The following is a 27,681-nucleotide window of genomic DNA, read 5'->3' as shown; positions in this document are numbered from 1 at the left end:
GAACCCGAAGAGAAGAGTAACAGCAGCAGCACAACACAGCAGCAACAAATCAAACACTGAATACTTTTAAAACAGTAAAAAAAATAACTTTTAACAATACAGGAACTTTGCCAACCCCTCTCCACCAAAAAAACCCCTTCACCCTAACCCCAAGAAATCCAAGCCACCCAAATCAGGAGAAGTAAAAAAACACTGCACTTTTAAAAGTCCTCTCACTAAATTAAGATATGGGCAAATTGGCAACCCCCCCTCACCCCAGGCCCCCTCCCCAAGCAGAAACCCCTAACCCCCTAACCCCAAATAAACTACCCCACCACCAGCACCACCCAAATCTGGATAAGTAAAGGGACTCTAAGTCTTAAAAAGTCCTTTTACCAAAAATAAATAAAAACAAGAACCCCAAGTGTCTTACCTTGTCTTCTCTTGTTCAGGGAAGTCTGGTAAGGCTGAGTGAGAGAGCAGCAGGCAGCAGCTGAAGCCAAGGGCCAGCCAGCAGCCGCACAATCTCTCACACACAGCAGCAATGAGGAGTCCAGCCAGGAAGGAAGACTCCTTAAAAAGCCCTGCAAAGCATGCATTTGCAATGCATTTTGCAAATGCATGCTTTGGATTGGCTGCTGGGGCTCCTCTTCCCCCTCCCCCCCTCCCTGATCCCAGGGAGGCTATGGGAGAGGCAGGAAAAGGCAACTAAAGGCGGGAAAGTAGGCAAGCAGCTCCTTTGAGGCTGCAGAAGCTACTTTCCCGCCTTTTCCATTGACAGCTGTATACTTCCGAATAGCTATTCGGCAGTATACGGCGAGCCGTATTCGACTGCCGCATAATAGGCGGCAATGGGAATCGGCTACGGCCATTTCCGAATACAGCCGAATCAGTGTTGATTCGGCTGTATATACGGTTTGGCCGAACCGAATGCACATCCCTAGTGCAGAGACCAGGAACGGCAAACAATACCAAAAATGGGCTCCTGTGTTAAAACAGTCACAGCTATAGAAAAGACGGGACACACTCCTCATACAATTCAGTATCATACATCACAGTGAACTTTGTATGTTTTCTACAACAGTAAATATGTAGCTATATGCAATTACTGTGTTAATACAAAACGTTCAAGCGCAGCTTGGGCTTGTCAGACGCATAAATTGTAGGTCAGAGCGGACACTTTTGGAACTGTGGAAGACTTTACCGTTCCGTACGAATTCTTGGTGAGGAGGAAATCTTGAAAACGACCTCACTTCTGGTGGAAACAATCGTTGGGCAAGGGACCCCAAGAGCAAGAGACTTCAGCGTCTTTCTAAGAGTTTCATTGTCTCCCAGAGTTTTTTGTCTCATTAAATAATTCCTTGAGCACTCTGTTTGAAGGACTTCTGTATTTTAGAGTGCCCTTGTTTAATGAGATATGGACTGAGTAACCTACTTCTGGAGACAAAAGACTTGAACGTTTTGTATTGATGGAGTCATTGCATATAGTTTCATATTTGTTGTTGTTCTGTCGCAGTCGAGTCCGACTCTTTGCGACCCCATGGACAAAGTCATGCCAGGCCCTCCTGTCTTCTACCATCCTCCGAAGTCTGCTAGTTTCATATTTACTGTTGTATAAAACATATAAAGTCCACTGTGATATAAGGTATTGAATTGTATGAGGCGTGCATTTTCCTGTGTTTTATATAGCTGAGTACGGGAATGGGGCGGGAAACGTTGCTCACTCTCCTTTCCATTTCATCTCTTTCCGTTCTCCCTGGCTGCTGTTCCAGGTGTGGGGACCATCTGTGGAGAGAGACGCAGCATTCCCTGAGGCGGAAGAAGCTTCCCTGGAGCGAGAGCAGAGGGCGCACACCCAGGAGGGTGCCCAAGATGCCCTCTCCTGTGGTAAGGACCCATTTTGCCTGCATGCGGTTGGGGTGCCCTGTGAACAGGATGGGTAGAGAGTTCAGGACAGGAAAAGAATTAAATACTTCTTTATAACAAACAGCATTCAATGTCTACGACCTGTGATTCTTCTTGAAGGGGATTGGACACAATTATAGAGATGGTACATTCCTCCCATTCATTGAAATTCTCATATCTCACCTTCCTTCCTTAAAAGGAAGTCAGGGTGGCTCAAGAAAGAAAAGGCAGACAGACCTGGGCAGAGCTATTCCACCTGGTGGGCACAGGGAGCCTCTGCCTCTTGGGGCAGCACTGAGCGCTGAAAGCCAGTTCCTAGGGGCCAGTAATCATGGGGAAATGTGGCTTCTGTGCCCAGGCTTATAGGGGTACTGGGCAGGCCCTGCGGGGAATAGGATGCTGAGGTAGGAATGAGAGGCTGTGGTCTGGCACCCCAGGAGATCGGGGGGAGGCCTTAGCTTGACACTGATATTACCCTGGCTTCTCCAGAAACACTCAAGTGATGTCTGGTTTTTGGCTGAATGTGATGGTGACATGTCATGTGATGTCATTTCCATTCCCTTTTCCCACCACTATACCTGACCTAAAGGCCCAACCAGCAAGAGAACGGGATTCCTGGGCGTTTGGTCTGATCCAGCAGGGATGCTGTGACCTTTGAACTCCAGAGTTCATAGGGCACATTTTAAGTCTCACAGAAGCCTGAAAAATGTTGGTGGCCTTTGTCACCCCTGAGGCTCATGCGTACTTCTCTTCTGCCTCTCCCAGAATTCAGTAAAAGAATGTGTTGCAGGTACGCAGGGCAAAGTTTCAGCCTCCTGGGAAGGGAATGTGTGAAGAGGGGAACAAACCAGCCAATGGAGTAGGAAGTCACGACAAACACCCTTCCTCCTTTCTTCTTTCTTCTTTCTCCTTCCTCCACAGGTAGCGGAGAGATGCTGTTGAGGCCTCATGTGTTTGGGGGTGTGGAAACAGTCCAGGTAGGGGAAATAAACAGGGAACAGCCTTGGGGTGGCTTTTCCTCCTGCAGTTTCTACAATGGTCCAGGAGAGAGAGGCTATCCCCAAGACAAGCCATACATCCTGTACCTTTTAGACCAGTCCCTTCCAGTGTGCAGTCTCTGAGGACTAAATCTGCTTGTTCTTTCAGCGTCCCTTTTCCTTTGAGGAGGTGTCTGTCCGTTTCACTCCAGCAGAATGGACCCTGCTGGATCCAGGCCAGAGAACTCTTTACAGGGAAGTCATGCGGGAGAACTATTGGAGCGTCATCTCTCTGAGTAAGGAAGATCTTCCACCAGTGCCAAAGTTAGAACTTGAACAGCAGTACATCATTTTGAGGACTTTCCAGCTCCTTGCCCAGTGTTGTGGCCTTCGCCCAAGCCAGAGAAATTGTCCTGGTCAGAGGCCAGAGGCAAAGGTGGGGATGAGAGACTGGTATGTAGCAGCTGCAGGCCAACAAGCCAGACATGTCCAGGTGCTCACACAAATCCCAGAGCTGGGGGGTGGCTGTGGATCAGCTGTTGGTGGTGAGTGTTGGGCAGCCTGCAGCTCACCAGCCTGTTTGCTGGCTTCTGCAGACTCAGAGCCAGCCATGTGTGGCTCCCTTTCTCCTGAGGAGTCCTCTTCCCTAGGGGACTTTGTGGAGAGCTCAGGCTGGCCCACGACAGAACGCTCAGAAAGACTCTGGGAGGGGCCAGATCCTCATTTCTCTCTTGCTAAAATTTACAACACCCCCTCTACTCTCCGCGATGGGATTATAAACATCCCCTTGAACTGAGATCAGGAAATGATCCCGTTAAGAACCCAAGCCTGGGTCCCCCTGGGTTACTAGTCTTTGTACCGGAACAGCACCCAGTTCAGTCGGTTCACAAGGAGAGTGGACACAAGTCAAGCAGGGACTTTTAAAACTATATAAAGATTTATACAGAATGTAAATACAAGTCATCTACAGTTCTAAAGATTTATGAAGGATGTAAAAACAAGACGTCTACAGATCAGAAGAACAAGAAGATATCGGATTTATACCCTGCCCTTCTCTCTGAATCAGAGTCTCAGAACGGCTGACAATATACTTTATATTCTTCCTCCACAACACACACTCTGTAGCTAGGGATGAGAGAGCTCTCACAGAAGCTGCCCTTTCAAAGACAACTCTGCAAGAACTATGGCTAACCCAAGGCCGTTCCAGTAGCTTCAAGTGGAGGAGTGGGGAATCAAACTCGGTTCTCACAGATAAGAGTCCACACACTTAACCACTACACCTATGTTAGCCACTACACCAAACACTTTACCAGTTCAGCAACAGAGAAACTATTTTATGTTCATGAAATGTCTGGCATTAGGTGGTACCTCTCCTTACAGCATATGTATTCCAGCTGTAGCCTATGTTACTCTACTTAGTGCAGTTCATCAGAACAAAGCAAGAAACATCCAAGTGCACCAGCATGGTATGAGCATAAATGACTGTCCCTGGGCCGAAGGAAATTAAATATCAGAGTACCAGAGCACGGGCCTTTTCGATCGCGGCCCCTACCCTGTGGAACCGACTCCCAGAGGAGGTGCGGGCCCTGCGGAACCTTGAACAGTTCCGCAGGGCCTGCAAGACCACCCTTTTTAAATTAGCATACTCGGACTGCTAGGAAAAACGGTAACCAAGGGTCCGCCAATGCGGTCTAAAGATCTATACCGCATCACAACTGTATTACTGGATTGGTTTTAAGTTAATATTTTAATGTTTTATTGCTCTATATTGTAATTTTAAGGTTTTACTTGTTATTGTATGATTGTAGAATGTTGTTAGCCGCCCTGAGCCTGCCGTGGTGGGGAGGGCGGATATAAATGAAATAAAATAAAAAAAAAAAATAAAAAAAAAGTCTGCATGGCCTCTCTCTGGTCTATACCGGTATTATACTTTCCACTCCTCTAGGATCAAGTGGCTCAAATGAGGCAATCAAGGGTCCTCCAAGACGAATCTTCCAGAGGCTGGTAGCACCAATCTCCTCCCCCCTCCATCCTGATTACACAGCGGGATTAATCTCACAGTTAACCCATTACCAGAGTCTTGAGTCTGGCCTTGAAAGAGATAAGGATGTTAGCTGCAGGGATAGTCAAATCATGAACACCTGCAAGGCAGACCAGGCCCCTTAAGAATCCCGTTATGCCTTGCGGGGAAGTGGGGTGCTTTGCCTCACAGATCCGTCCCACTTGTACCAGTTGAAATTATGGGCTATGATATCGACCACGATTCCATCCTCCCAGAAGAATTTTTACTCTTGAATTTCTTTCCTTCCCCATATAAAAATGATGTCTCTCTCCCTCTCTCTTTATTTGTGTGTGTGTGTGCCAAAGAAGACCGAAGTGTAAGAGAGACGGTGGTGGAGAAAGACAAGAGTCTCGCATCTGAAGAAAGGCTGGAGGGTATCTCAGGAGGATCCCAAGAACATGTTTCCTTCCGAAAGGAGGTTACTGACAGTGAGTACCTTTCACGGTTATGTCAAGAGAACAGGCAAGGAATAACCATGGAATTTTTGATTAACTTCTGAGCAACATTTGGCTTCGTACAGTCCTATAGCCTGCTGGATAAGGAGGCCTTTTGGGAACTGGGATTTGGAGGGTCAGGAGTTCCTTCTGAGCAAGAGCTGTGGCTCTTGAGGGATGAGGGATCCTTAAATATAATATATCCTAGGTACGTTGGGGGGGTTTATGTCCAGGAAAGCTGGAAGAGGTGAAAGGGCCATCAATCCATTCTTCTGAAGTCACATGGGTGCTTTGGGATCTTACCTACCCCCTCAGGCATTAATGAGATCTCTTTATTCCAGCAGAGGATGATCAGAAGAATGAAGAGGGTGATGAACTTGATCAGCAGTTGCCAAAAGAAGTTAAGAATGAAAACTTGAGAGAAAACATCAGAGTCGAGGCAGACCTAAGAGAATGAAGTCAGGCTTATAATTGAGAAAAGAGATGTAGATGGCGTATTGTACATTTTCCAAATCAGAGAATAATGAAGGCAAGTACATCCATTCAATGTGGAAAGTATTTCAAAAGTAGATCGGAGTTCTTTGTGCACCAAAGAACCCATAGAGGCAAGAAACGTTTTGGCCATATTCAAGAACATAGAAAAAGCCACACAGGGGAGAAACCGTTTGAATGCTCAGAGTGTAAAAAGAAATTCACTCACAGTGGCCATCTTCAAAGGCATCAGAGAACCCACACAGGGGAGAAACGTTTTGAATGCTCAGAGTGTGGAAAGAGATTCAGTCGCAGTGGCCGTCTTCAAAGCCATCAGAGAACCCACACAGGGGAGAAACCTTTTGAATGCTCAGAGTGTGCAAAGAGATTCAGTGACAGTGGCTATCTCCAAAAGCATCAGAGAACCCACACAGGGGAGAAACCTTTTGAATGCTCAGAGTGTGGAAAGAGATTCAGTGAGAGTGGCAGTCTTAAAAGCCATCAGAGAACCCACACAGGAGAGAAACCTTTTGAATGCTCAGAGTGTGGAAAGAGATTCAGTCACAGTGCCAGTCTTCAAAGCCATCAGAGAACCCACACAGGGGAGAAACCTTTTGAATGCTCAGAGTGTGGAAAAAGATTCAGTCAGAGTGGCAGACTTCAAAGCCATCAGAGAACCCACACAGGGGAGAAACCTTTTGAATGCTCAGAGTGTGCAAAGAGATTCAGTGACAGTGGCTATCTTCAAAAGCATCAGAGAACTCACACAGGGGAGAAACCTTTTGAATGCTCAGAGTGTGGAAAGAGATTCAGTCGGAGTGGCAGTCTTCAAAGCCATCAGAGAACCCACACAGGGGAGAAACCTTTTGAATGCTCAGAGTGTGGAAAGAGATTCAATCGAAGTCACAGTCTTCAAAGCCATCAGAGAACCCACACAGGGGAGAAACCTTTTGAATGCTCAGAGTGCGGAAAGACATTCAGTCAAAGTGGCCATCTTCAAAGCCATCAGAGAACCCACACAGGGAGAAACCTTTTGAATGCTCAGAGTGTGGAAAGAGATTCAGTGACAGTGGCTATCTTCAAAAGCATCAGAGAACTCACACAGGGGAGAAACCTTTTGAATGCTCAGAGTGTGGAAAGAGATTCAGTCGGAGTGGCAGTCTTCAAAGCCATCAGAGAACCCACACAGGGGAAAAACCTTTTGATTGCTCAGAGTGTGGAAAGAGATTCAGTCAAAGTGGCCATCTTCAAAGCCATCAGAGAACCCACATAGGGGAGAAGCCTTTTGAATGCTCAGAGTGTGGAAAGAGATTCAGTCGGAGTGGCAATCTTCAAAGGCATCAGAGAACCCACACAGAGGAGAAGCCTTTTGAATGCTCAGAGTGTGGAAAGAGATTCAGCCAGAGTGGCGATCTTCAAAAGCATCAGAGAACCCACACAGGGGAGAAACGTTTTGAATGCTCAGAGTGTGGAAAGAGATTCAGCCAGAGTGGCCATCTTAAAAGCCATCAGAGAACCCACACAGGTGCTTTTTGAAGGATCACGTCTTAAAAAAGGTAAAGATCTTTATCTATTGCTCCGGGACTAAACTAAGATTTATTTGGAAAAAAAATAAAGTCTGGATACTAATATAAGACACTAAAACAAAGAAGGAAGTGGGGAAGAATTGGAACTGAGAAAATTAAAGCAACGGCTAAAAAAGGGGAAAATTGGAATTGTTGTACATACCTGTGGTCAGTTACCCCTCCGATACTAGAAGAGAACTGCAGAACAACAAGACGTCACAGGAAGTGACATCATAGAAATATCACGAGACTTCTATACCATATAGAACGAGACTTCGTGGCAAGAAAGGAAACCTTTTGAATGCTCAGAGTGTGGAAAGAGATTAAGTCACATTGACCATCTTAAAAGCCATTAGAGAGCCCACACAGGCGGGAAAACTTGAATGCTCAGAGTGTGGAAAGAGATTCAGTAACAGTGGCCATCTTCAAAGCCATCATAGAACCCACACAAGGGAGAAACCTTTTGAATGCTCAAAGTGTGGAAAGAGATTAAGTCAGAGTGGCCATCTTAAAAGTCATCAGAGAGCCCACACAGGGGATACAACAAGAAATCTCCAAAATTTTGGGTGATGACTTTAAAAAAACTGCAGAGGCTTTTTTGCTTGGATTACAATTAGAAAAATTTCCAAAGGAAGACAGGACATTAATTTGGTACTTGCTCTCAGCTGCTAGGACATTGTATGCGCAGCTGTGGAAACAAGAAAAAATACCAGAGAAATGGGACTGGATTATGAAAGTTTTATCGTGGAGTGAGATGGACAAACTAACTAGAACTCTAAGAGACTATGATCTAGATATATTCAAGAAGGAGTGGAAGAAATTTAAAGGATATATGGAGAAAGAGTGGAATGTAAAAAGACATTGGACAATTTTTTAGTATTGATGAGGGGGAAAAAAATATTGAACTTTGATTAGTTACTGGTACCTTTAGTATTGAACTTAAATATATAACTTCGGGGAAGTCAAACAAGGGAGGGAGGGGGGATTGAAATATCATATGGGTTAGTACAGAAAATTTATAATTAAGTTTTGTAACCATATGTTATCAATAAATTGTTAAAACACAAAAAGTGTGGAAAGAGATTCCATCAAAGTGACAATCTTCAAAGGCATCAGAAAACCCACACAGGGGAGAAAACGTTTGAATGGTCAGAGTGTGGAAAGAGATTCAGTTACAGTGGCCATCTTAAAAGCCATCAGAGAAGCCACACAGGGTAGAAATCTTTTGAATACTCAGAGTGTACAAAGATTCAGTCAGAGTGGCAGTCTTCGAAAGCATCAGAGAACCCACACAGGGGAGAAACCTTTTGAATGCTCAGAGTGTGGAAAGAGATTAAGTCACATTGGCCATCTTAAAAGCCATCAGAGAGCCCACACAGGCGAGAAAACTTTTGAATTCTCAGTGTGTGCAAAGAGATTCCGTCAGAGTGGCCATCTTAAAAACCATCAGAATACCCACACAGGGGAGTAACCTTTTGAATGCTCAGAGTATGGAAAGGGATTCAGCATGGCGGTCTTTGACATCTAAGAATCCAGAGAATTAGAAATCATGGAACATCTTAGTTCATTAAAAGACTTCTTGAAAACATGAATCTACACAGAATTTTGGACCTCAGCAGGCAGACATGTTAAAAATAGGCTATTGAAGGAGCTTGAGCCATGTTTGAAGCCCTCAAGTACATCCCACTATCCACATGGTGGTAACGAAATGTCTATCCTTTCCAGGCAGCTGGCAACTCATGATTAAGTGTTACGTTATGAGCAGGAGAAAACAAAACTCATTTACGGGAGGGTCATAGCTCCTTAAAGAGATGATTATTTGTTTCATGTAAATGAGACGTTTTGTTTGCGGTGCTTTCTGGAAGTTTTTATGAGTTAAGCTTCAATAAATGTGTGAAAGGTTGGTGGGGCATGTCTTTTTTCAGTCCTTTTGCAGGTTGTTGAAAGTAAACCTGTCCTGACCTGGATAGCCCAGGAGGCAAGCCTGATCTTCAGATGTCGGAAGCTAAGCAGCAGTCAACTCTGGCAAGTACGTGGATGGGAGAACTCCAGGAAATATCTGCAGTCGGGAGTATAGGGGCAGGCTTTATTCAGCCACTTCTCTGAATGTCCTCTAGGCCCCTAGTAGGGATCAGTCACTGTAGGTCGCCCTAATCTCCAGGTGCAGAAACGCACACAACCACATGCATAATAAATAAATAAATAGAAGAAGAAGAAAAATTCTCTTGCAGATGCTTGAAACCCACACTATGGGCATGACATGATATTCGTGAATGAATGAGACCAACCCACTTCTCCCCTGTTCATGAGGTCGGTCAGTTGAAGAGTGTTGGGTTTAGACTTGGTGGGTCTGGGTTCAAATCCAAGGTAAGAACATTAAAAAAGTAAGAGCATAAGAGAAGCCATGTTGGATCACTGTGCCAAAAAAAACCCCCAGGCTCCATCAGGAGGTCCATTAGTGGGACCAGGACAGTAGAAGCCATCCCACTCTGCCCCCCCTCCCAAGCACCAAGAATATAGTGCATCATTGCTCTAGACAGAGAGTTCCAACAATATGCTGTGGCTAATAGCCATTGATGGACCTCTGTTCCATATGCTTATCCAATCCCCTCTTGAAGCTGGCTATGCTTGCAGCCGCTGCCACCTCCTGTGGCAGCGAATTCCATATGTTAATCACCCTTTGGGTGAAGACCAGCAAGACCAAGTCAGACACTGCAGCGACCTCTCGGAGCCCTTCCCAATAGGCACAGGTGTAAAGCAAGGCTGCGTTCTTGCGCCAACTCTCTTTACGATCTTCTTTACCATGATGCTTCAAAGAGCCGCAGTAGATCTAGATGATGACGATGGTGTCTACATCCGCTATCGCACTGATGGCAGCCTGTTCAACCTGAGGCGACTAAAGGCTCACTCCAAGACAATGGAAAAACTTATCCGAGAGCTACTGTTTGCTGATGATGCTGCACTCGTCTCCCACTCGGTATCAGCTCTGCAGCATATGACGTCCTGCTTTGCAGAGGCTGCCAAGCTATTCGGCCTAGAAGTTAGTCTGAAGAAGACAGACGTTCTCCACCAGCCTGCACCCCAGGAAGATTATCACCCTCCCTGCATCACTGTGGGTGAATCAGTTCTGAAGACAGTCCAGCAGTTCAGCTACCTGGGGTGCATCATTTCCTCAGATGTCAAGATCGACAAGGAGATTGACAACAGGCTGGCAAAGGCGAACCGTGCATTTGGCCGACTGCACAAAAGAGTGTGGAGCAACAAGCATCTGAAAAAAGGCACAAAGATCAATGTTTACAAAGCGGTTGTGATGACAACCCTCATCTACGGCTCCGAATCGTGGGGTTTATACCGTCATCACCTGCAACTCCTCGAGCACTTTCATCAGCGCTGCCTTCGCACCATCCTCAACATCCACTGGAGTGACTTTGTGACCAACACTGAAGTCCTCAAGAGGGCGGAGGTTACAAGCATCGAGGCACTGCTGTTGAAGACGCAGCTGCGCTGGGCAGGGCATATTTCTAGAATGGAAAGCCACCGCCTTCCCAAGATTGCTCTGTATGGCGAACTTTCCACCGGCCATCGAAATAGAGGGGCACCAAAGAAGAGGTACAAGGACTCCTTGAAGAAATCCCTTGGCACCTGTCGCATCAACCATCACCAGTGGTCTGACCTAGCCTCAGATCGCAAAGCATGGAGGCACACCATCCACCAGACTGTCTCTTCCTTTGAGAACGCACGCATAGCTGGTCTTGAGGACAAAAGGAGATTGAGGAAGAATCGCACTGCTACAGCACCAACCCCAAATCAGACTTTTCCCTGCAGCCACTGTGGCCGGATCTGCCTGTCCCGCATTGGTCTTGTCAGCCACCAGCAAGCCTGCAGCAGACGTGGACTACTGCACCCTTCTTAAATCTTCGTTCGCGAAGTCAAGCCGAGAGAGAGAGAGAGAAAGGGGGGTGAAGAAGTACTTTTATAAGTTCTAGCCCAACTGCTCAGCAATTTATTTGAATGTCCACGAGTTCTCATATTGTGAGAAAGGAAGAAAAGTCCTTCTTTCTCTACCTTCTCTATCTCATACATAATATTGTAAACCTCTGTCAGGTCCCCCCTCAGTCAATGTTGCTAAGCTAATGAAGCTCTGTGGATGCCCTTTAGCCAGTCATATTTTCAGCATAAAAGATCGTCTGTGACTTTCTTTCTCCCACTCCTCCGCATGCAGCTGGTGGTCTGCCCTTGAGTCTTAGTTCTCTCAGAGCTGTTCTCCGAAGAGCAGTTCTCTGAGAGCTCTCTCAGCCCCACGTACCTCTCAGGGTGACATTTGTGGGGAGGGGGAGGGATGGAGATGGTAAGCTTCTAGGAGACTCCAAGTAGGGTGGCCAGACCGTCCTGGTCACCCGGGAAAGTCCTGCTTTTGGCCCCCAATTCCCGCCTCCCGGGCTGGCTATACCGAGACCATTAGAAGTCCCGGTTTAGCCAGCGAGAGGAGCCGGCGGGCCGTGTGCGCGGGCGGGGAGGGGGAGGCGGCGGAGAGGCCGGCGCAGGAGGCCCGCGGGGGGAGGCGGCGGAACAATGGCGGCGGCGGCCGGAGTGGGAGGCGGGCCTGCGGCGGCGGGAGGCAGCGGCGTGGCAGGAGGCCCCGCCCGGGTCGGTGGGAGCGACGAGTAAGCGGGCTGCCGGCAGGCGAAGGTCGTCGCTCCCTTCCCGTTGCAATTCCAGGGAGCGATGAGTTGGGCTGGAGGCAAGCGGGACCGGGACGTCGCGAGGGGACTGCATAGCGTGGCCGGCAAACCCCCTGATTGACTTTTCCAGGCTGCCGCCGCAAGTCAGCAGCAAGACTAGCTGTCTGACTGATTTCAGCGTCGAGCCGCTGGCTTCTTCAGCCATGTTGTTCCAAAGGAGCAAGAAAGAACTTTGGGGGCAGATCGCTTCAGAGCCCATCGGCGGCCCTTTTTGCTTTGTTAAGTTTTGTAACCAAAGCGGGCGGGAGGGATGCAGAACTAATTAAAACTTCGAGGCTGGAGCGGCTGGGAGCCTCCCGGTTGCCCGCTTAATGCTTTCATCCTATCTTCATCATGCACCTCCCGGACACTTGTGAACGAATGGGGCAGGCGCATTAGCCATCTGTGTGAGTACAGCCCGTCTCTTGTCTATGCTGCGTCCTGCTGGTGCCAAGTATGTGGACTGGGGGGGGAGGGGGCTGCAGATGCTCGGATCCCCTGGAAAGCTGCTCAAGGACGTTGAGCTCAAGGACGTTGTTTGCAGCGGGTAAAGTTTAATTTTTTAAACAAAAAAATGTGGCCGGCTTGTGTGTTTGCTTGGCTGTAAAGTAAAAGTAGCCAATCAGCGCAGCTGTCAGCCACGATTTATGCATTCTTCCGCTGCTCCGCTATTGCCAATTGCCGCGGAGGATGTTCTTTGCAAGGGAAGACTCTTTGGCAATGGCTCCGGGGAGACATTCAGTTTGGGACTGAATTCGGTTCCTCTGAACAATCATGGCAACTGAAATGCAGTCCGTGTGAGATGGGTTTGTGTGTGTGGTTGTTCAAGCGCTTTTTAAAAAAATTGAAGGAATTTGGTTAATACTTTTTTTGAAAATCCTCTTTTTAGACCTCGCCTGTTTTAACCTAACCGCAGGCTGGCTCTCAGAGTTTGCTTTTACAGCATTGCATAAGTATATGTTGTGGTTTGGGTTGTTTTTTTTCTTTAAAAAAAAGAAGACAACGAACACCCGTTTTCTTTCTCTTATGTGAGCTCTTCTCTTTTGAATTGCACTGTTTCTCGGGGGCGGGGGGGGGATGCCTAGAATCCTCTACGTGGCTGATCTCATAAAAGGTTTACTCCTGAGCAAGTGAGTGCATGTCTCTGCCGCCCCCGTAGCTAAGTTCTGGGAGAGCCCGAGACCGGCTTGCAAAGTTGAGCGCTTAAGTTTGCATTGCAAGAAAAATCAGAAGAGCGCCTGAAGTTGGCTTAGGCTGCGCGGGTAAGGGGGCAACGAGGGAGAGGAAATCGGGTGCAGGTGAAGCCGGCCTGGCTGTTTAAGAGAGCGGGCTGCAGCCGCCTTGGTTGGTGAGGCTGATGCTCTGAGGGCTGCATTTCCTGGGAGGTAAAATGTGGTGCCTCTCGAGGTCGGCTGCTAAACTCAAAGTTTCCCAGTGCAAAATCCCATTTCTGAAAAGGGTTTTTTCCTGTCTTTTCCCCTGATTAGCAGTCTCATCTGGGAGCGGAAGGGAAGGGGGGAGGGGGAGGGAGAAGAATGCAGGCTCTCCAGGCAGGCTTCACTTTGCTGCAGGAGCTTGGAGGTGGAGGATACTATCAGGCTCGTTGCTTCACTGAGGCTGGGAGGCTTGGGAGCTTTTATTTTGAGCTATGTGCTCACTCGTGCGTCTGCGTGGCTAAATACAATCGGGCGGCATTTGGAGCAATAAATTTCCCCTGCTCCTTTAAACAGGTTCCCCAGCTTCCTCCCCCCCTCCACCACCTCGGCTCCTCCCTTCCCAACTCAGTTTCACTTCGGCACTTGCTCGTCCCAGACTCAGCGTTTCCTCCTCCTTCCTCGGCTTCCTTCCACGTGGTCTCCCAACAAACTTTTCTTCTTCTCTCCCAACTGCACTGTAAGTTGTAATTTTTTTTTCTGAGTCTAAAGGTGGGCTTGGGGGAGAGGTTTGTTTGGACCTGGACAAAACAGGGCTCCAGCAACAGGATTTCAGGGCCAGTTTTGAATTTAAAAATAAAATAAAATAAAGGGCACAGAAGAGGATTTTCCAGGGGGACAGTGGAGGGGTGGAGAATAGATAGAAGCAGAAAATCAAGGAGCTAAAAAACCAAGAGCTACTGTTGGCCACTCCTGCCTATGACTCAGGGAAGGAGATGTGTGAAACACATACCCTCAAGTTTTAAGTTGACAGACTTAATTTGCAAAGTAAACAAATTCAGTAGTACTTTTAGTTATATATCATAGTTAAGATGCAGGCAGTTTCTGCTAGGAGAATAAAAGTATCAAAAGGCTACCTTCCACAGAAGAGAAATATAGGAACTACTGGCCACTGGCAGGGAATGGGGGAGTTGGGTTGCCATATCCAGATGAGAAACTTGTGGAGATTTGGGGACATAACCTGGAGAGGGTATAATGTCATATGGTTCTCCCTCTGAAGCAGCAGTTTTCTCCAGTGTGTAGTCTAAAAATGAGCTGTAATTCCAGGGGATTCCCCAGGTCCCACCTGGAGGCTGGCATCCCTAGGTTCATACAGCTTTCTGTTGTGCATTTTGCATAGTGTGAAGTGTGCAGTTCAGTGCATAGAATCATTGAACCTTAGAGCTGGAAGGGCCTCCAGGGTCACCTAGTCCAACCCCCTGCACAATGAAGGAAATTCACGAAGAAGTTAACAGAATCAACATTGCATGCGTCTCTTTCCTACTAAAGTCAGTGTAAAGGGCTTCATTTTTGGCAGAACTTTTATGCCATGCCATGGCCAAACTTGTGTAATGTAAGAGCCACATAGAATAGATGTCAGATGTTTGAGAGCCACAAGACATGAATGTCAGATGTTTGAGAGCAAGAAGGCAGGCAGGCAAATAGCTGTGGGGAGGGAGAGGTGGAAAGAAAGCAACTTTAAATGCATTCTTCAAGCCACTGGTTAACTAGGCTTGATTTAAAGAGAGAAATGCCTTCTCCAAGTCAGCTGACAGGGTGGTGTGGGCTTTGACAGCCACACAATATGTGTGAAAGAGCTACATGTTGCTCCTGAGCCACAGTTTAGCCACCCCTGCACTAGACTGTGTTTGAATATTTTACCAAGTAATTCATTTGCATTGTTCTCCACTTCAGTAATTGTAGTCCTAATACATTGTTTATTAAAGGCTCTTGCTGTCTGATTGAATTGCTTTCCATTCTTTGTATTCTGTCCTGAGTCTCAGTGAGGAAGGTGGGCTATAAATGAAGCTGATAACAATACTAATGTTATATGTTGGATAGTCTCTACCTGTGTGTTGTATATATCTTCTTAAATTGGTTGTGGAGTATATGCAGAAAGTATTCTGTTGGTATTATTTCTTATTGTTAAAGCACAATCTGATGGCAGTATAATTTTCAAATTAACACTGCATTTTTGTGGTGGTGAGGTTTATTTTGGTCTGTTTTGAAGCTATGAATTATGCTTGGTATGTGTGCTGAGTGAAATGTATCTGCTGGAGTTCCCCATTGCTGCTTAAGTCAAACTCTCTTCTTTTGGCCTGCTTTGTTTGCTGCTGAAATTTGACCTTCTTTAAAAACAAAACAATCCAGAGTGCTTTGGTTAGGTTATTTATTTTGGTGCAAGGGAAATATATGTTTTGCTATTTCGTCTATAACTCTCCCCATCGGTAAGGTTCTACAACATCCTTGATGCTTTATGCAAAATTTTTGTTATTTTTGCACAGGCAGGAGGCCTAAAAGTCTAGAGCAAGGGTGGCCAAACTGAGGCTCAGGTGCCACATGCAGCTCTTTCACACATACTGTGTGGCTCCCGAAGCCCCCACTGCTGCCCCATTGGCCAGCTTGGAGACGGCATTTCTCTCTCTAAATCACTGAAAATCCACCATCAGCATCAACTAGAAGAGTGTCAAGGATAGCGTCATAAAATGTTTTAGTTAATTGTTTTAATTCAGGCTTTTAAGGTTAGTTTAATGTTAATTTAATGTTCCTAGTGTAACTGTTTTATTGTTGGTGCACCATTGGTCACCGTATTGTTAGCCGCCCTGAGCCTGCTTCGGCGGGGGAGGGCGGGGTACAAATAAAATTTATTATTATTATTATTATTATTATTATTATTATTATTATTATTATTATTATTATTATTATTATTATTATTATTATTATTATTTTTCCAAGCCAGCTGGCAGCTTGGAGAATGCATTTAAAGTTAAAGTTGCTTTCTTTCCACCTCTCCCTCCCTCCTCCCCCATCCAGGGGTTATTTTGTAGAAAAAAAGGTGTGGGAGCTCAGTAGCATATCTCCTTTGTGTGTGCCCTGGAATCTGTGTGCAGTGGGGAGAGAACTGCCCCCTGCATACAGACCCTGGCTGGAGGTTCAGGTGCTGTGCTCCTGTGAGCTCCTACCAAATGCAAGCCCTGCCCCCATCTATTTGCCTATTTCAAGCAGCTGATGTTCATGTGTTGTGGCTCTGAAACATCTGATGTTTATTCTATGTGATTCTTAGCATTAAGCAATTTTGACCACCCCTGGCCTAGAGGTAATGTAAAATGGGGAAAAGGTGGTCGTGCAAAGTTATATACGACAGTATGTTTGAAGTTTGGGGGTGGGAAGAAGTTTCTTCAGAGGAAAAGGCAGGTTTGGGAGAGTGCCCAGAAAGTGTTGTCAAAGGAAGAAGTGGGGGTTTAGTGGAGTGTGCTGGTTTTAGTAGGGTGTGCCAGAGCAAAATCGTAATGAATGACATTATTAAGACACTTGTCCAAAGATGAGATTGGAGTGGTAGTGGTGAGCATTGTATGAGATCGGACAGGGAAGTCGAGGTCTGTTGGGAAGTGGGGGGAATGTCCTTCCATCTGATTTGAATATTTAGATGAGCATAAAGAGGGGCACCACTTGGCCTTTGGGCAGCATTAAGCATCACTGACCTGAGTGGTACTTCTGGAATTTACTCCATCCACCACTGGAATGGAGAGTGAACTGGACACTGATCTGTTCCGGTTTGAGATTGGAATACTGGACTGGATGGGCATTCAGTCTCATTTAGCAGGAACACAACCCACATAATATTTTTAATTAGGACCAACCAAATGACCCATAACAGTGCAAGCTTTCAAGTTCACCAAAACTCATAGTCAAGCAGTAACATTAATTAAAAAGAATTTGGGAAAGGGACATAGTATTCAGCCCTGTTAAAGCTTGCATTGTTTGTGGGATGCAGAACAGATTGAATTGGAGTTGGTTTCAAGTCACTCCAAGCCAATAAAACAACTGGCATTTGGGGGAAGTGATGTCACTTCCTGCTTCTGGCAGGTGGCGCGGGGAAACGATGTCACAGGAAGTGATGTCACTTCCTGTTTCCGGCGGTGGCATGATGTCACCGGAAGTGATGTCACTTCCTGTTTACGGCGGCGCGCAAAGCGCGCGCACGCACACATTCACTCCCCCCTCAAGGTGTCCCTGGCTGGCCTGCAGATATTATGGCCACCCTAGGGGAGGGTGAAAGCAACTTTCACTTTGAAAACACTGTCCAAGCTGCCAACTGGCTTGTCTTGGAGAAGTGGTTTCTATAGACAAATGCCTTCTCCAAGCCAGTCGATGATGGGATGATGGGGGCTTCAAGAGCCACACAATATGTGTGAAAGAGACGCAAGGGGGCTCCTGAGCCGCAGTTTGGCCTCCCCTGCTCTAGGCTGACCCTGCATTGAATAGGGGGTTGGACTAGATGGGCTCTGCAGCCACTTAAAGAACATAAGAACATAAGAGAAGCCATGTTAGATCAGGCCAATGGCCCATCCAGTCCAACATTCTGTGTCACACAGCGGCCAAATATATATATATATATATATATATATACACACACACACACACATACACACTGTGGCTAATAGCCACTGATGGACCTCTGCTCCATATTTTTATCTAACCCCCTCTTGAAGGTGGCCATGCTTGTGGCCGCCACCACCTCCTGTGGCAGTGAATTCCACATGTTAATCACCCTTTGGGTGAAGAAGTACTTCCTTTTATCCGTTTTAACCCGTCTGCTCAGCAATTTCATCGAATGCCCACGAGTTCTCGTATTGTGAGAAAGGGAGAAAAGTACTTCTTTCTCTACTTTCTCCATCCCATGCATTATCTTGTAAACCTCTATCATGTCACCCCTCAGTCGACGTTTCTCCAAGCTAAAGAGCCCTAAGCGTTTCAACCTTTCTTCATAAGGAAGGTGTTCCAGCCCTTTAATCATTCTAGTTGCCCTTTTCTGAACTTTCTCCAATGCTATAATATCCTTTTTAAGGTGCGGCGACCAGAACTGCACACAGTACTCCAAATGAGACCGCACCATCGATTTATACAGGGGCATTATGATACTGGCTGATTTGTTTTCAATTCCCTTCCTAATAATTCCCAGCATGGCGTTGGCCTTTTTTATTGCAAACGCACACTGCCTTGACATTTTCAGTGAATTATCTACCACGACCCCAAGATCTCTCTCTTGGTCAGTCTCTGCCAGTTCACACCCCATCAACTTATATTTGTAGCTGGGATTCTTGGCCCCAATGTGCATTACTTTGCACTTGGCCACATTGAACCGCATCTGCCACGTTGACGCCCACTCACCCAGCCTCAACAGATCCCTTTGGAGTTCCTCACAATCCTCTCTGGTTCTCACCACCCTGAACAATTTAGTGTCATCCGCAAATTTGGCCACTTCACTGCTCACTCCCAACTCTAAATCATTTATGAACAAGTTAAAGAGCATGGGACCCAGTACCGAGCCCTGCGGCACCCCACTGCTTACTGTCCTCCACTGCGAAGACTGCCCATTTATACTCACTCTCTGCTTCCTATTACTCAGCCAGTTTTTGATCCACAAGAGGACCTGTCCTTTTACTCCATGACTCTCAAGCTTTCTAAGGAGCCTTTGATGAGGAACTTTATCAAAAGCTTTCTGGAAGTCAAGGTAAACAACATCTATCGGGTCTCCTTTGTCCACAAGTTTGTTTACCCCCTCAAAGAAATGTAACAGGTTAGTGAGGCAAGATCTTCCCTTACAGAACCCATGCTGAGTCTTCCTCAATAACCTGTGTTCATCAATGTGCCTACTCATTCTGTCCTTGATAATGGTTTCTACCAACTTTCCCGGTATTGAAGTCAGACTGACTGGCCTGTAATTTCCTGGATCTCCTCTGGAACCCTTTTTAAAGATGGGGGTGACATTTGCTACCTTCCAGTCCTCAGGAACAGAGGCAGATTTCAATGAAAGATTGCAGATTTCAGACTTCTTTCAGATTTCAGATTACAGATTACAGACTTCTAACTCTATGATTCTATAAACTTAAGGAGATCGTCCAAACCTGTTTTAACAGATAAACAGGAGTGACAAGCTAGGTTACCCTGAATAAAACTCTGTTGCCACTGGACTCAAAGTCTGTTCTGCTAGGAAGCGTAGAGCAGTTAACAATAGGGCATTTGGGAGGTCTGCAAACTGTAAAGCTGAATTATTCCAGAAGGCTTTTTCTATGCAGGCAATAGAGTCACACGGTAATAAATGATTCACAAGGTAAACTTGGGAAAATTATTAGGGACTGTGGTCTGTCCTACCATGCGTAGCAGGGGTGGCCAAACTTGCTTAATGTAAGAGCCACATAGAATAAATGTAAGATGTTTGAAAGCTGCAGGACATGAATATCAGAACTCAGGAAATATCTGGGGACTTTGGGGGTGGAGCCAGGAGACATTGGGAGTGGAGCCAAGAGCAAGGGTGTGGCCAGCACAATTGAACTCCAAAGGAAGTTCTGGCCATCATGTTTCAAGGGACCGTGTGCCTTTTAAATGCCTCCCCTTCTTTGGGAGGGGCACCTTCTTTGGGAGCTCATAGAATTGGACCCCCTGGTCCAATCTTTTTGAAACTTGGAGGGAGGGGGGCTTTTGAGGAAATGCAGCTATGCTGAAAATCTGGTGCCTCTACCTCAAAAAACAGGACCCCTCCCCAAACCCCAGATACCCACAGATTGATTCTCCTTTATACCCTATGGGAACCAGTCTCCATAGGGAATAATGGAGTGCCCCACCTCCCACTTTCTGCTAAACCTGAAGGGGGAGAGGGCCTCCAAACCAGGGAATCTCCTGCCCCCAACTGGAGATTTAGACAACCCGAAAGGTGAAAGACTCAGTGAGGCCTACAACCCTCCAGAAGGCCTCTGAGGCCTGGTATAAAGTTTGCAAGAGGCCTGTGTTTCCCAGGCAACCTCTGAGCCCTGTGATTGGACTGGGGTGAGATTGGAGGAAAAGGAAAGCCCAATCACCATCCGGGGGGGGGGGCCATGGGAGAGAGCATATAAGGCCCTGTTGCTGGGGGCAGGAATTCAGTCTTCTCCAGGGAGCTGAGTGAGGGGGTGAAGGGCTGCTGCCAGCTGAAGAGGAACACCCTTTCCCATCCCATCCAATCCATCCGAGGACGGTGGTGAGCTGAATTTAGGAGCACCCCCCCCAGGTTACGGTTGCCAATCCCCAGATGGGGGCAGGGGATCTCCCAGTTTGGAGCCCAACCCCCCCTTCAGGCTCATCAGAAAGTGGGAGGGGGGGAGGGAAATGTCTGCTGGGTGCTCCATTATTCCCTATGGAGACCGATTCATAGAATCCTAGAGTTGGAAGGGACCTCCAGGGTCATCTAGTCCAACCCCCTGCACAAGGCAGGAAACTCACAAAGACCTCCCCCTAAATTCACAGGATCCTAATTGCTGTCAGAGGGCCATCTAGGGTCTGTTGAAAACCCTCCGAGGAAGCCTGTAGAAACTTAAAATCATAGAATCCTAGAGTTGAAGGGACCTCCAGGGTCATCTAGTCCAACCCCATGCACAATGCAGGAGGCTCCCAGAGACCTCCCCGTAACTTCACAGAATCCTCATTGCTGTCAGAGGGCCATCTAGCCTCTGCTTAAAACCCTCCAAGGAAGGACAGCGCACCACCTTCCGAGAAAGCCTGTGGAAACGGAATCCTAGAGTTGGAAAGGGACCTTCAGGGTCATCTAGTCCAACTCCCTGCACAAGGCAGGAGACTCACAAACACCTCCCCCTAAAGTCACAGGATCCTCATTGCTGTCAGAGGGCCATCTAGGGTCTGTTGAAAACCCTCCAAGGAAGGAGAGCCCACCACCTCTACATGGGGCTGCCTTTGTGCCGAACCCGAAGGCTGCAGCTAGTGCAGAATGCCGCGGCCCGGCTGTTGTTAGGGCTCCCAAGAAGGGAGCACATCCGGCCAGGGCTCCGGGATCTGCACTGGCTGCCGATAGCTTACCGATAGTGTCCGGTACAAGGTGCTGGTTATTACCTTTAAAGCCCTATACGGCCTAGGACCTGCCTACCTGAAGGACCGTCTCTCCCCGCATGTTCCCCAGAGAGTACTGAGATCGGGAACTCAAAATCTCCTAGATATCCCCGGGCCAAAGGAAGCCCGCCTAAAATCGACAAGGGACCGGGCCTTCTCTATTATGGCCCCCTCCTGGTGGAACCAGCTGCCGGAAGAGGTGAGGGCCCTGCGGGACTTCGCCCAGTTTCGCAGGGCCTGTAAGACAACCCTTTTCCGGCTGGCCTATGACTAGCTGGTACAAGAAACTGAGCGTAGTTATACTGGATGTTTGCTGCCCCCAATATTTTAAATGTTTTAATTGTTAAATGGTTTTGTGTTTTAAATGGTTTAATGTTTAAATTTAAATGCTCTATGTTTAACGTCTATTTATGTTCGATTTCTGTGATTGTAAGCCGCCCTGAGCCACTTGTTGGGAAGGGCGGGATAGAAGTCATTAAATAAATAAATAAATAAATTCACAGGATCCGCATTGCTGTCAGGTGGCTATCTAGCCTCTAGTTAAAACCCTCCAAGGAAGGAGAGCCCACCACCTCCGGAGGAAGCCTGTGGAAACAGAATCTTAGAGTTAGAAGGGACCTCCAGGGTCATCTAGTCCAACCCCCTACACAAGGAAGAAACTCACAAAGACCTCCCCCTAAATTCACAGGATCCTCATTGCTGTGGAAACAGAATCCTAGAGTTGGTAGGGATCCCCAGGGTCATCTAGTCCAACCCCCTGCACAAGGCAGGAAACTCACAAAGACCCCCTAAATTCACAGGATCCGCATTGCTGTCAGGTGGCCATCTAGCCTCTGCTTAAAACCCTTCAAGGAAGGAGAGCCCACCACCTCCCGAGGAAGCCTGTGGAAACAGAATCTTAGAGTTAGAAGGGACCTCCAGGGTCATCTAGTCAACCCCCTGCATAATGCAGGAAACTCACCAAAACCTCCCCCTAAATTCACAGGATTTCCAGTGCTTTCAGATCATAGAATAATAGAGTTGGAAGGGACCTCCAGGGTCATCTAGTCCAACACCCTGCACAATGCATGAAACTCAGATACCTCCCCCTAAATTCCCAGGATTCTCATTGCTGTCAGGTGGCCATCTCTCTCTCTCGGCTTGACTTCGCGAACGAAGATTTAAGAAAGGTGCAGTAGTCCACGTCTGCTGCAGGCTCGCTGGTGGCTGACGAGACCAATGCGGGACAGGCAGGTCCGGCCACAGTGGCTGCAGGGAAAAGTCTGATTTGGGGTTGGTGCTGTAGCAGTGCGATTCTTCCTCAATCTCCTTTTGTCCTCAAGATCAGCTATGCGTGCGTTCTCAAAGGAAGAGACAGCCTAGTGGATGGTGTGCCTCCATGCTTTGAGATCTGAGGTGCCATCTAGCCTCTGTTTAAAACCCTCCAAGGAAGGAGACCACCACCTCCCGAGGAAGCCTGTGGAAACTTAGAATTATAGAATCCTAGAGTTGGAAGGGACCTCCAGAGTCATCTAGTCCAACCCCCTGCACAAGGCAATAGACTCAGAAAGACCTCCTCCTAAATTCACAGGATCCTCATTGCCAAGTCATTAATGATTTGGAGTTGGGAGTAAGCAGTGAAGTGGCCAAGTTTACAGATGACACTAAATTGTTCAGGGTGGGGAGAACCAGAGAGGATTGTGAGGAACTCCAAAGGGATCTGTTGAGGCTGGGTGAGTGGGCATCAACGTGGCAGATGCGGTTCAATGTGGCCAAGTGCAAAGTAATGTACATTGGGGCCAAGGATCCCAGCTACAAATACAAGTTGATGGGGTGTGAACTGGCAGAGACTGACCAAGAGAGAGATCTTGGGGTCATGGTAGATAACTCACTGAAAATGTCAAGACAGTGTGCGATTGCAATAAAAAAGGCCAGCGCCATGCTGGGAATTATTAGGAAGGGAATTGAAAACAAATCAGCCAGTATCATAATGCTTTGTATAAATCAATAGTGCGGTCTCATTTGGAATACTGTGTGCAATTCTGGTCACCGCACCTCAAAAGAGATATTATAGCATTGGAAAACGTGCCGAAAAGGGCAACTAGGATTATTACAAGGTTGGAACACTTTCTCTATGAAAGGTTAAAACGCTTGGGATTCTTTAGCTTGGAGAAACGTCGACTGAGGGGTGATATGATAGATGTTTACAAGATTACGTATGGCATAGAGAAGGTAGAGAAAGAAGTACTTTTCTCCCTTTTTCACAATACAAGAACTTGTGGGCATTCAATGAAATTGCTGCAGTACTTCTTCACCAAAGGGTGACTAACACATGGAATTCATTGCCACAGGAGGTGGTGGCGGCTGCAAGCATAGCTAGCTTTTAGATTGGATAAACATGGAGCAGAGGTCCATCAGTGGCAATTAGCCACAGCGTATTGTTGGAACTCCGTGTCTGGGGCAGTTATGCTCTGTATCCTTGGAGATTTTGCGGGAGGGGGCACAGTGGGAGGGCTTCTAGTGTCCTGATCCCACTGATGGACCTCTTGATGGTGCCTGATTTTTTTGGTTACTGTGTGACACAGAGTGTTGGACAGGATGGTTCATTGGCCTGATCCAACATGGCTTCTCTTATGTGACACAGAGCGTTGCATTGGAGGGGCCATTGGCCTGATCCAACATGGCTTCTCTTATGTTCTTATGTTGGACTAGATGGGCAATTAGCCTGATCCTACATGGCTTCTCTTATGTGACACAGAGTGTTGGACTGGATGGGCCATTGGTCTGATCCAACATGGCTTCTCTTATGTGACACTGAGTGTTGTACTGGATGGCCATTGGCCTGATCCAACATGGCTTCTCTTATGTTCATATGAGACACAGAGTGTTGGACTGGATGGGGTATTGGCCTGATCCAACATGTCTTCTCTTATGTTCTTATGTTGGACTGGATGGGCCATTGGGCTGATTCTACATGGCTTTTCTTATGTTCTTATGGACCTCCTGATGGCACCTGTTTTTTTTTGCCACTGTATGACACAGAGTGTTGGACTGGATGGGCCATTGGCCTGATCCAACATGGCTTCTCTTATGTGAGACAGAGTGTTGGACTGGATGGCCATTGGCCTGATCCAACAGGGCTTCTCTTACGTTCTTATGTGACACAGAGTGTTGGATTGGATGGCCATTGGCCTGATCCAACATGGCTTCTCTTATGTTCGCATGTGACACAGAGTGTTGGACTGGATGGGCCATCGGCCTGATCCAACATGGCTTCTCTTGTGTTCTCATGTGACACAAAGTGTTGGACTGGATGGGCCATCGGCCTGATCCAACATGACTTCTCTTATGTTCTTCTAGTAGTGACGAAAGCCATAAGGAGTTGGTTTTCAGGCTCCCCAAAATCCAGGATCTAATCAAGTGAACCCCACAGTTCAGAAAGGGACCTCCATTGTTTTTGGAGGTGTTGTTCTTCTTACCCAATACTTTATGTCTATTGAAGTGATACATAAGAGGTCACCAGTCCCTATGCTCATTTTGGGGTCCAGCTCCCCTTAAGAATTAGCCCCTTGCCAGACTGAACCCATGTAAGGAGTGGCTAAGCTTTTAACTTTCTTAGAGCCAAACAGAGATGGCCGACTTTCGCAAAGAACCAGGGAGGTATATCTAAAATCGCTTGGTATGTAATATAGCAAAATGATATGAAACCTGGTCTGCAAGCCACAGCAAACCCTGTTGAGCTGACCTGCCAAGGTGATTATCAGATGCTCTCCTCGTGATAACCTTACAGTCTCTGTCTCTCCTTCCCTCTAGAAAGAAGTCTGTCTTCATAGCTGAGTCACTCAAGGTACCTTTACCCAGTTGGAGGTGACCCAAGAGCAGGCGAAGGAGATGGAAGAGGAGGACCCAGGAGAACCTGGAGGTGGCACGATATCGAGCAGAGGCCCCCATCGCACCCAAGCTGGGAGTGGTGCTGCTGAATTACAGGAAAACACTGTGCCAGTTATGTCTTTCCAGGTCATGCCTATCTCAGACGTGCATTGCCAACGCTTCCGGCAGTTCCTCTACCGAGAGGCGGATGGGCCCCGAGAGGTTTGCAGCCAGCTCCATCGATTCAGCAACCGCTGGCTGAGGCCAGAGAGGCGCTCCAAAAAGGAGATCCTGGACGTGGTGGTCCTGGAGCAGTTCCTCGCCATCCTGCCCCTGGAAGTGCAACGCTGGGTCAGAGAATGTGGGCCAGAGAGCAGCTGCCAGGCGGTGGCCTTGGCTGAAGGCTTCCTGCTGAGTCAGGCCGAGGAGGAGAGGCCGGCAGAGCAGGTGAGGGGGTTCCCTCCAGAGATGTCCCCTTCAAATCACATTCCCTGACCTGATCCTGAAGTTCCCCTGAGAGATATTTGTCCACGTGGTTTCTTCTTTTGAAAGATATAATGCTTACTGGACTCAAGCAAGATATAAATTGTTCTATTTCCCCAAGTGTTAATCCTCCGTATGGGAAATGAACGGCCTCCTCCGGCAGCCTCTTCTACTAGGGAATTTCTTATGCCCCCGGATATCTCACCAGGTGCGGCTGGAAGGGTGCAGAGTCCAGGGACGGCAAACAACAGCAAAAATGGGCTCCTGTGTTAAAACAGTCACAGCTATAGAAAAGACAGGGAAATGCACTCCTCATACAATTCAGTATCATACATCACAGTGAACTTTGTATGTTTTGTGCAACATTAAATATGTAGGTATATGCAATTACTCTGTTAATACAAAACGTTCAAGAGCAGCTTGGGCTTGTCAGATGCATAAATTCTAGGTCAGAGAGGCTGCTTTTGGAACTGTGGAAGACTTTACCGTTCCGTACGAATTCTTGGTGAGGAGCAAATCTTGAAAATGACCTCACTTCTGGTGGAAACGATCGTTGGGCAAGGGGCCCCAGGTGCAAGAGACTTCAGCGTCTTTCTAAGAGTTTCATTGTCTCCCAGAGTTTTTTGTCTCGTTAAATAATTCCTTGAGCACTCTGTTTGAAGGACTTTTGTATTTTAGAGTGGACTCATTTAATGAGATATGGACTGAGTAACCTACTTCTGGAGACAAAAGACTTGCACGTTTTGTATTGATGGAGTCATTGCATATAGTTTCATATTTGTTGTTGTTGTTCGGTCGCAGTCGAGTCCAACTCTTTGCGACCCCATGGACAAAGTCATTCCAGGCCCTCCTGTCTTTTACCATCCTGCAAAGTCTGCTAGTTTCATATTTCCTGTTGTATAAAACATATAAAGTCCACTGTGATATAAGGTGTTGAATTGTATGAGGAGTGCATTTTCCTGTATTCTATATAGCTGAGTATGGGAGTGGGGCGGGATACATTGCTCACTCTCTTCCATTCCATCTCTTTCCGTTCTCCCTGGCTGCTGTTCCAGTTGTGGGGACCATCTGTGGAGAGAGACGCAGCATTCCCCGAGGCGAAAGAAGCTTCCCTGGAGCGAGAGCAGAGGGCGCACACCCAGGAGTGTGCCCAAGATGCCCTCTCCTGTGGTAAGGACCATTTTGCCTGCATGCGATTGGGGCGCCCTGTGAATGGGATGGGTAAAGAGTTCAGGACAGGAAAAGAATTAAATACTTCTTCACATAACAAACAGCACTCAATTTCTACGACCTGTGATTCTTCTTGAAGGGGATTGGACACAATTATAGAGATGGTACATTCCTCCCATTCATTGAAATTCTCATATCTCAGCTTCCTTCCATAAAAGGAAGTCAGGGTGGCTCAAGAAAGAAAAGAAAAGGGGGACTTCCTGTTTGGCTGGAAGACAGGCTGCAGCTCTCTATCAAAGGGGGATTTTATTTTCACTGTTCAGGGTATTAAAGACCTCTTGGGGGGTCTATGCCCATTAACCCTAGTCAAGGGTTAATCCAAGACGACGTTTCTTTCCTTTAGCTGTTGATATCGATTTGGGGGGGGGGGGGGACACAGGGAGCTGCCTCCTTCAGGTCTTGATGTCTAGCGTACAGAGGACCTGTCAGCCATTCTCTGCAGTGAACTTAAAGTCATCCGACCTTTGAACCAGGAAGGAATTGAGATCAAGACCAAGAAAGGCCTCTCTGGATTTGAACTTTACCATAGAGAAAGAACGATTGCCATTTTAAAAGGGAGAAAAAACTGTCAAATTTGTTAAAAATCAATATCTTTGCTTAGGAAGATAGGAGGAAAACGAAATTAGCCTCATTTGAAAGAACTTGTTCTAAGCTATTGGACTGGGTGCTGAATTTTAATTGGCGATTTTTTTAAAGGTTTGGTGACTTTTTA

The 27,681-nt window shown here is 47.1% G+C and overlaps 1 protein-coding gene across 1 annotated transcript; it reads left to right on the top strand.

The window, feature by feature from the left end:
- Positions 1–5,880: 5,880 nt before the first annotated feature.
- Positions 5,881–7,352, top strand: LOC132587142 (zinc finger protein 84-like; the record flags this gene model as incomplete). The annotated part of the gene is given in 2 exon segments (XM_060259403.1): positions 5,881–6,850; positions 6,853–7,352. Coding segments are annotated over 2 exon segments (1,470 nt in total), but the record flags the coding sequence as incomplete, so codon positions are not given.
- Positions 7,353–27,681: the final 20,329 nt, after the last annotated feature.

Source organism: Heteronotia binoei, chromosome 1, assembly GCF_032191835.1.
Source record: "Heteronotia binoei isolate CCM8104 ecotype False Entrance Well chromosome 1, APGP_CSIRO_Hbin_v1, whole genome shotgun sequence".
NCBI classification, from domain to species: Eukaryota; Metazoa; Chordata; class Lepidosauria; order Squamata; family Gekkonidae; genus Heteronotia; species Heteronotia binoei.
Note: the sequence above shows the minus strand (reverse complement) of the source record. Positions and strands in the feature narration are given on the sequence as shown.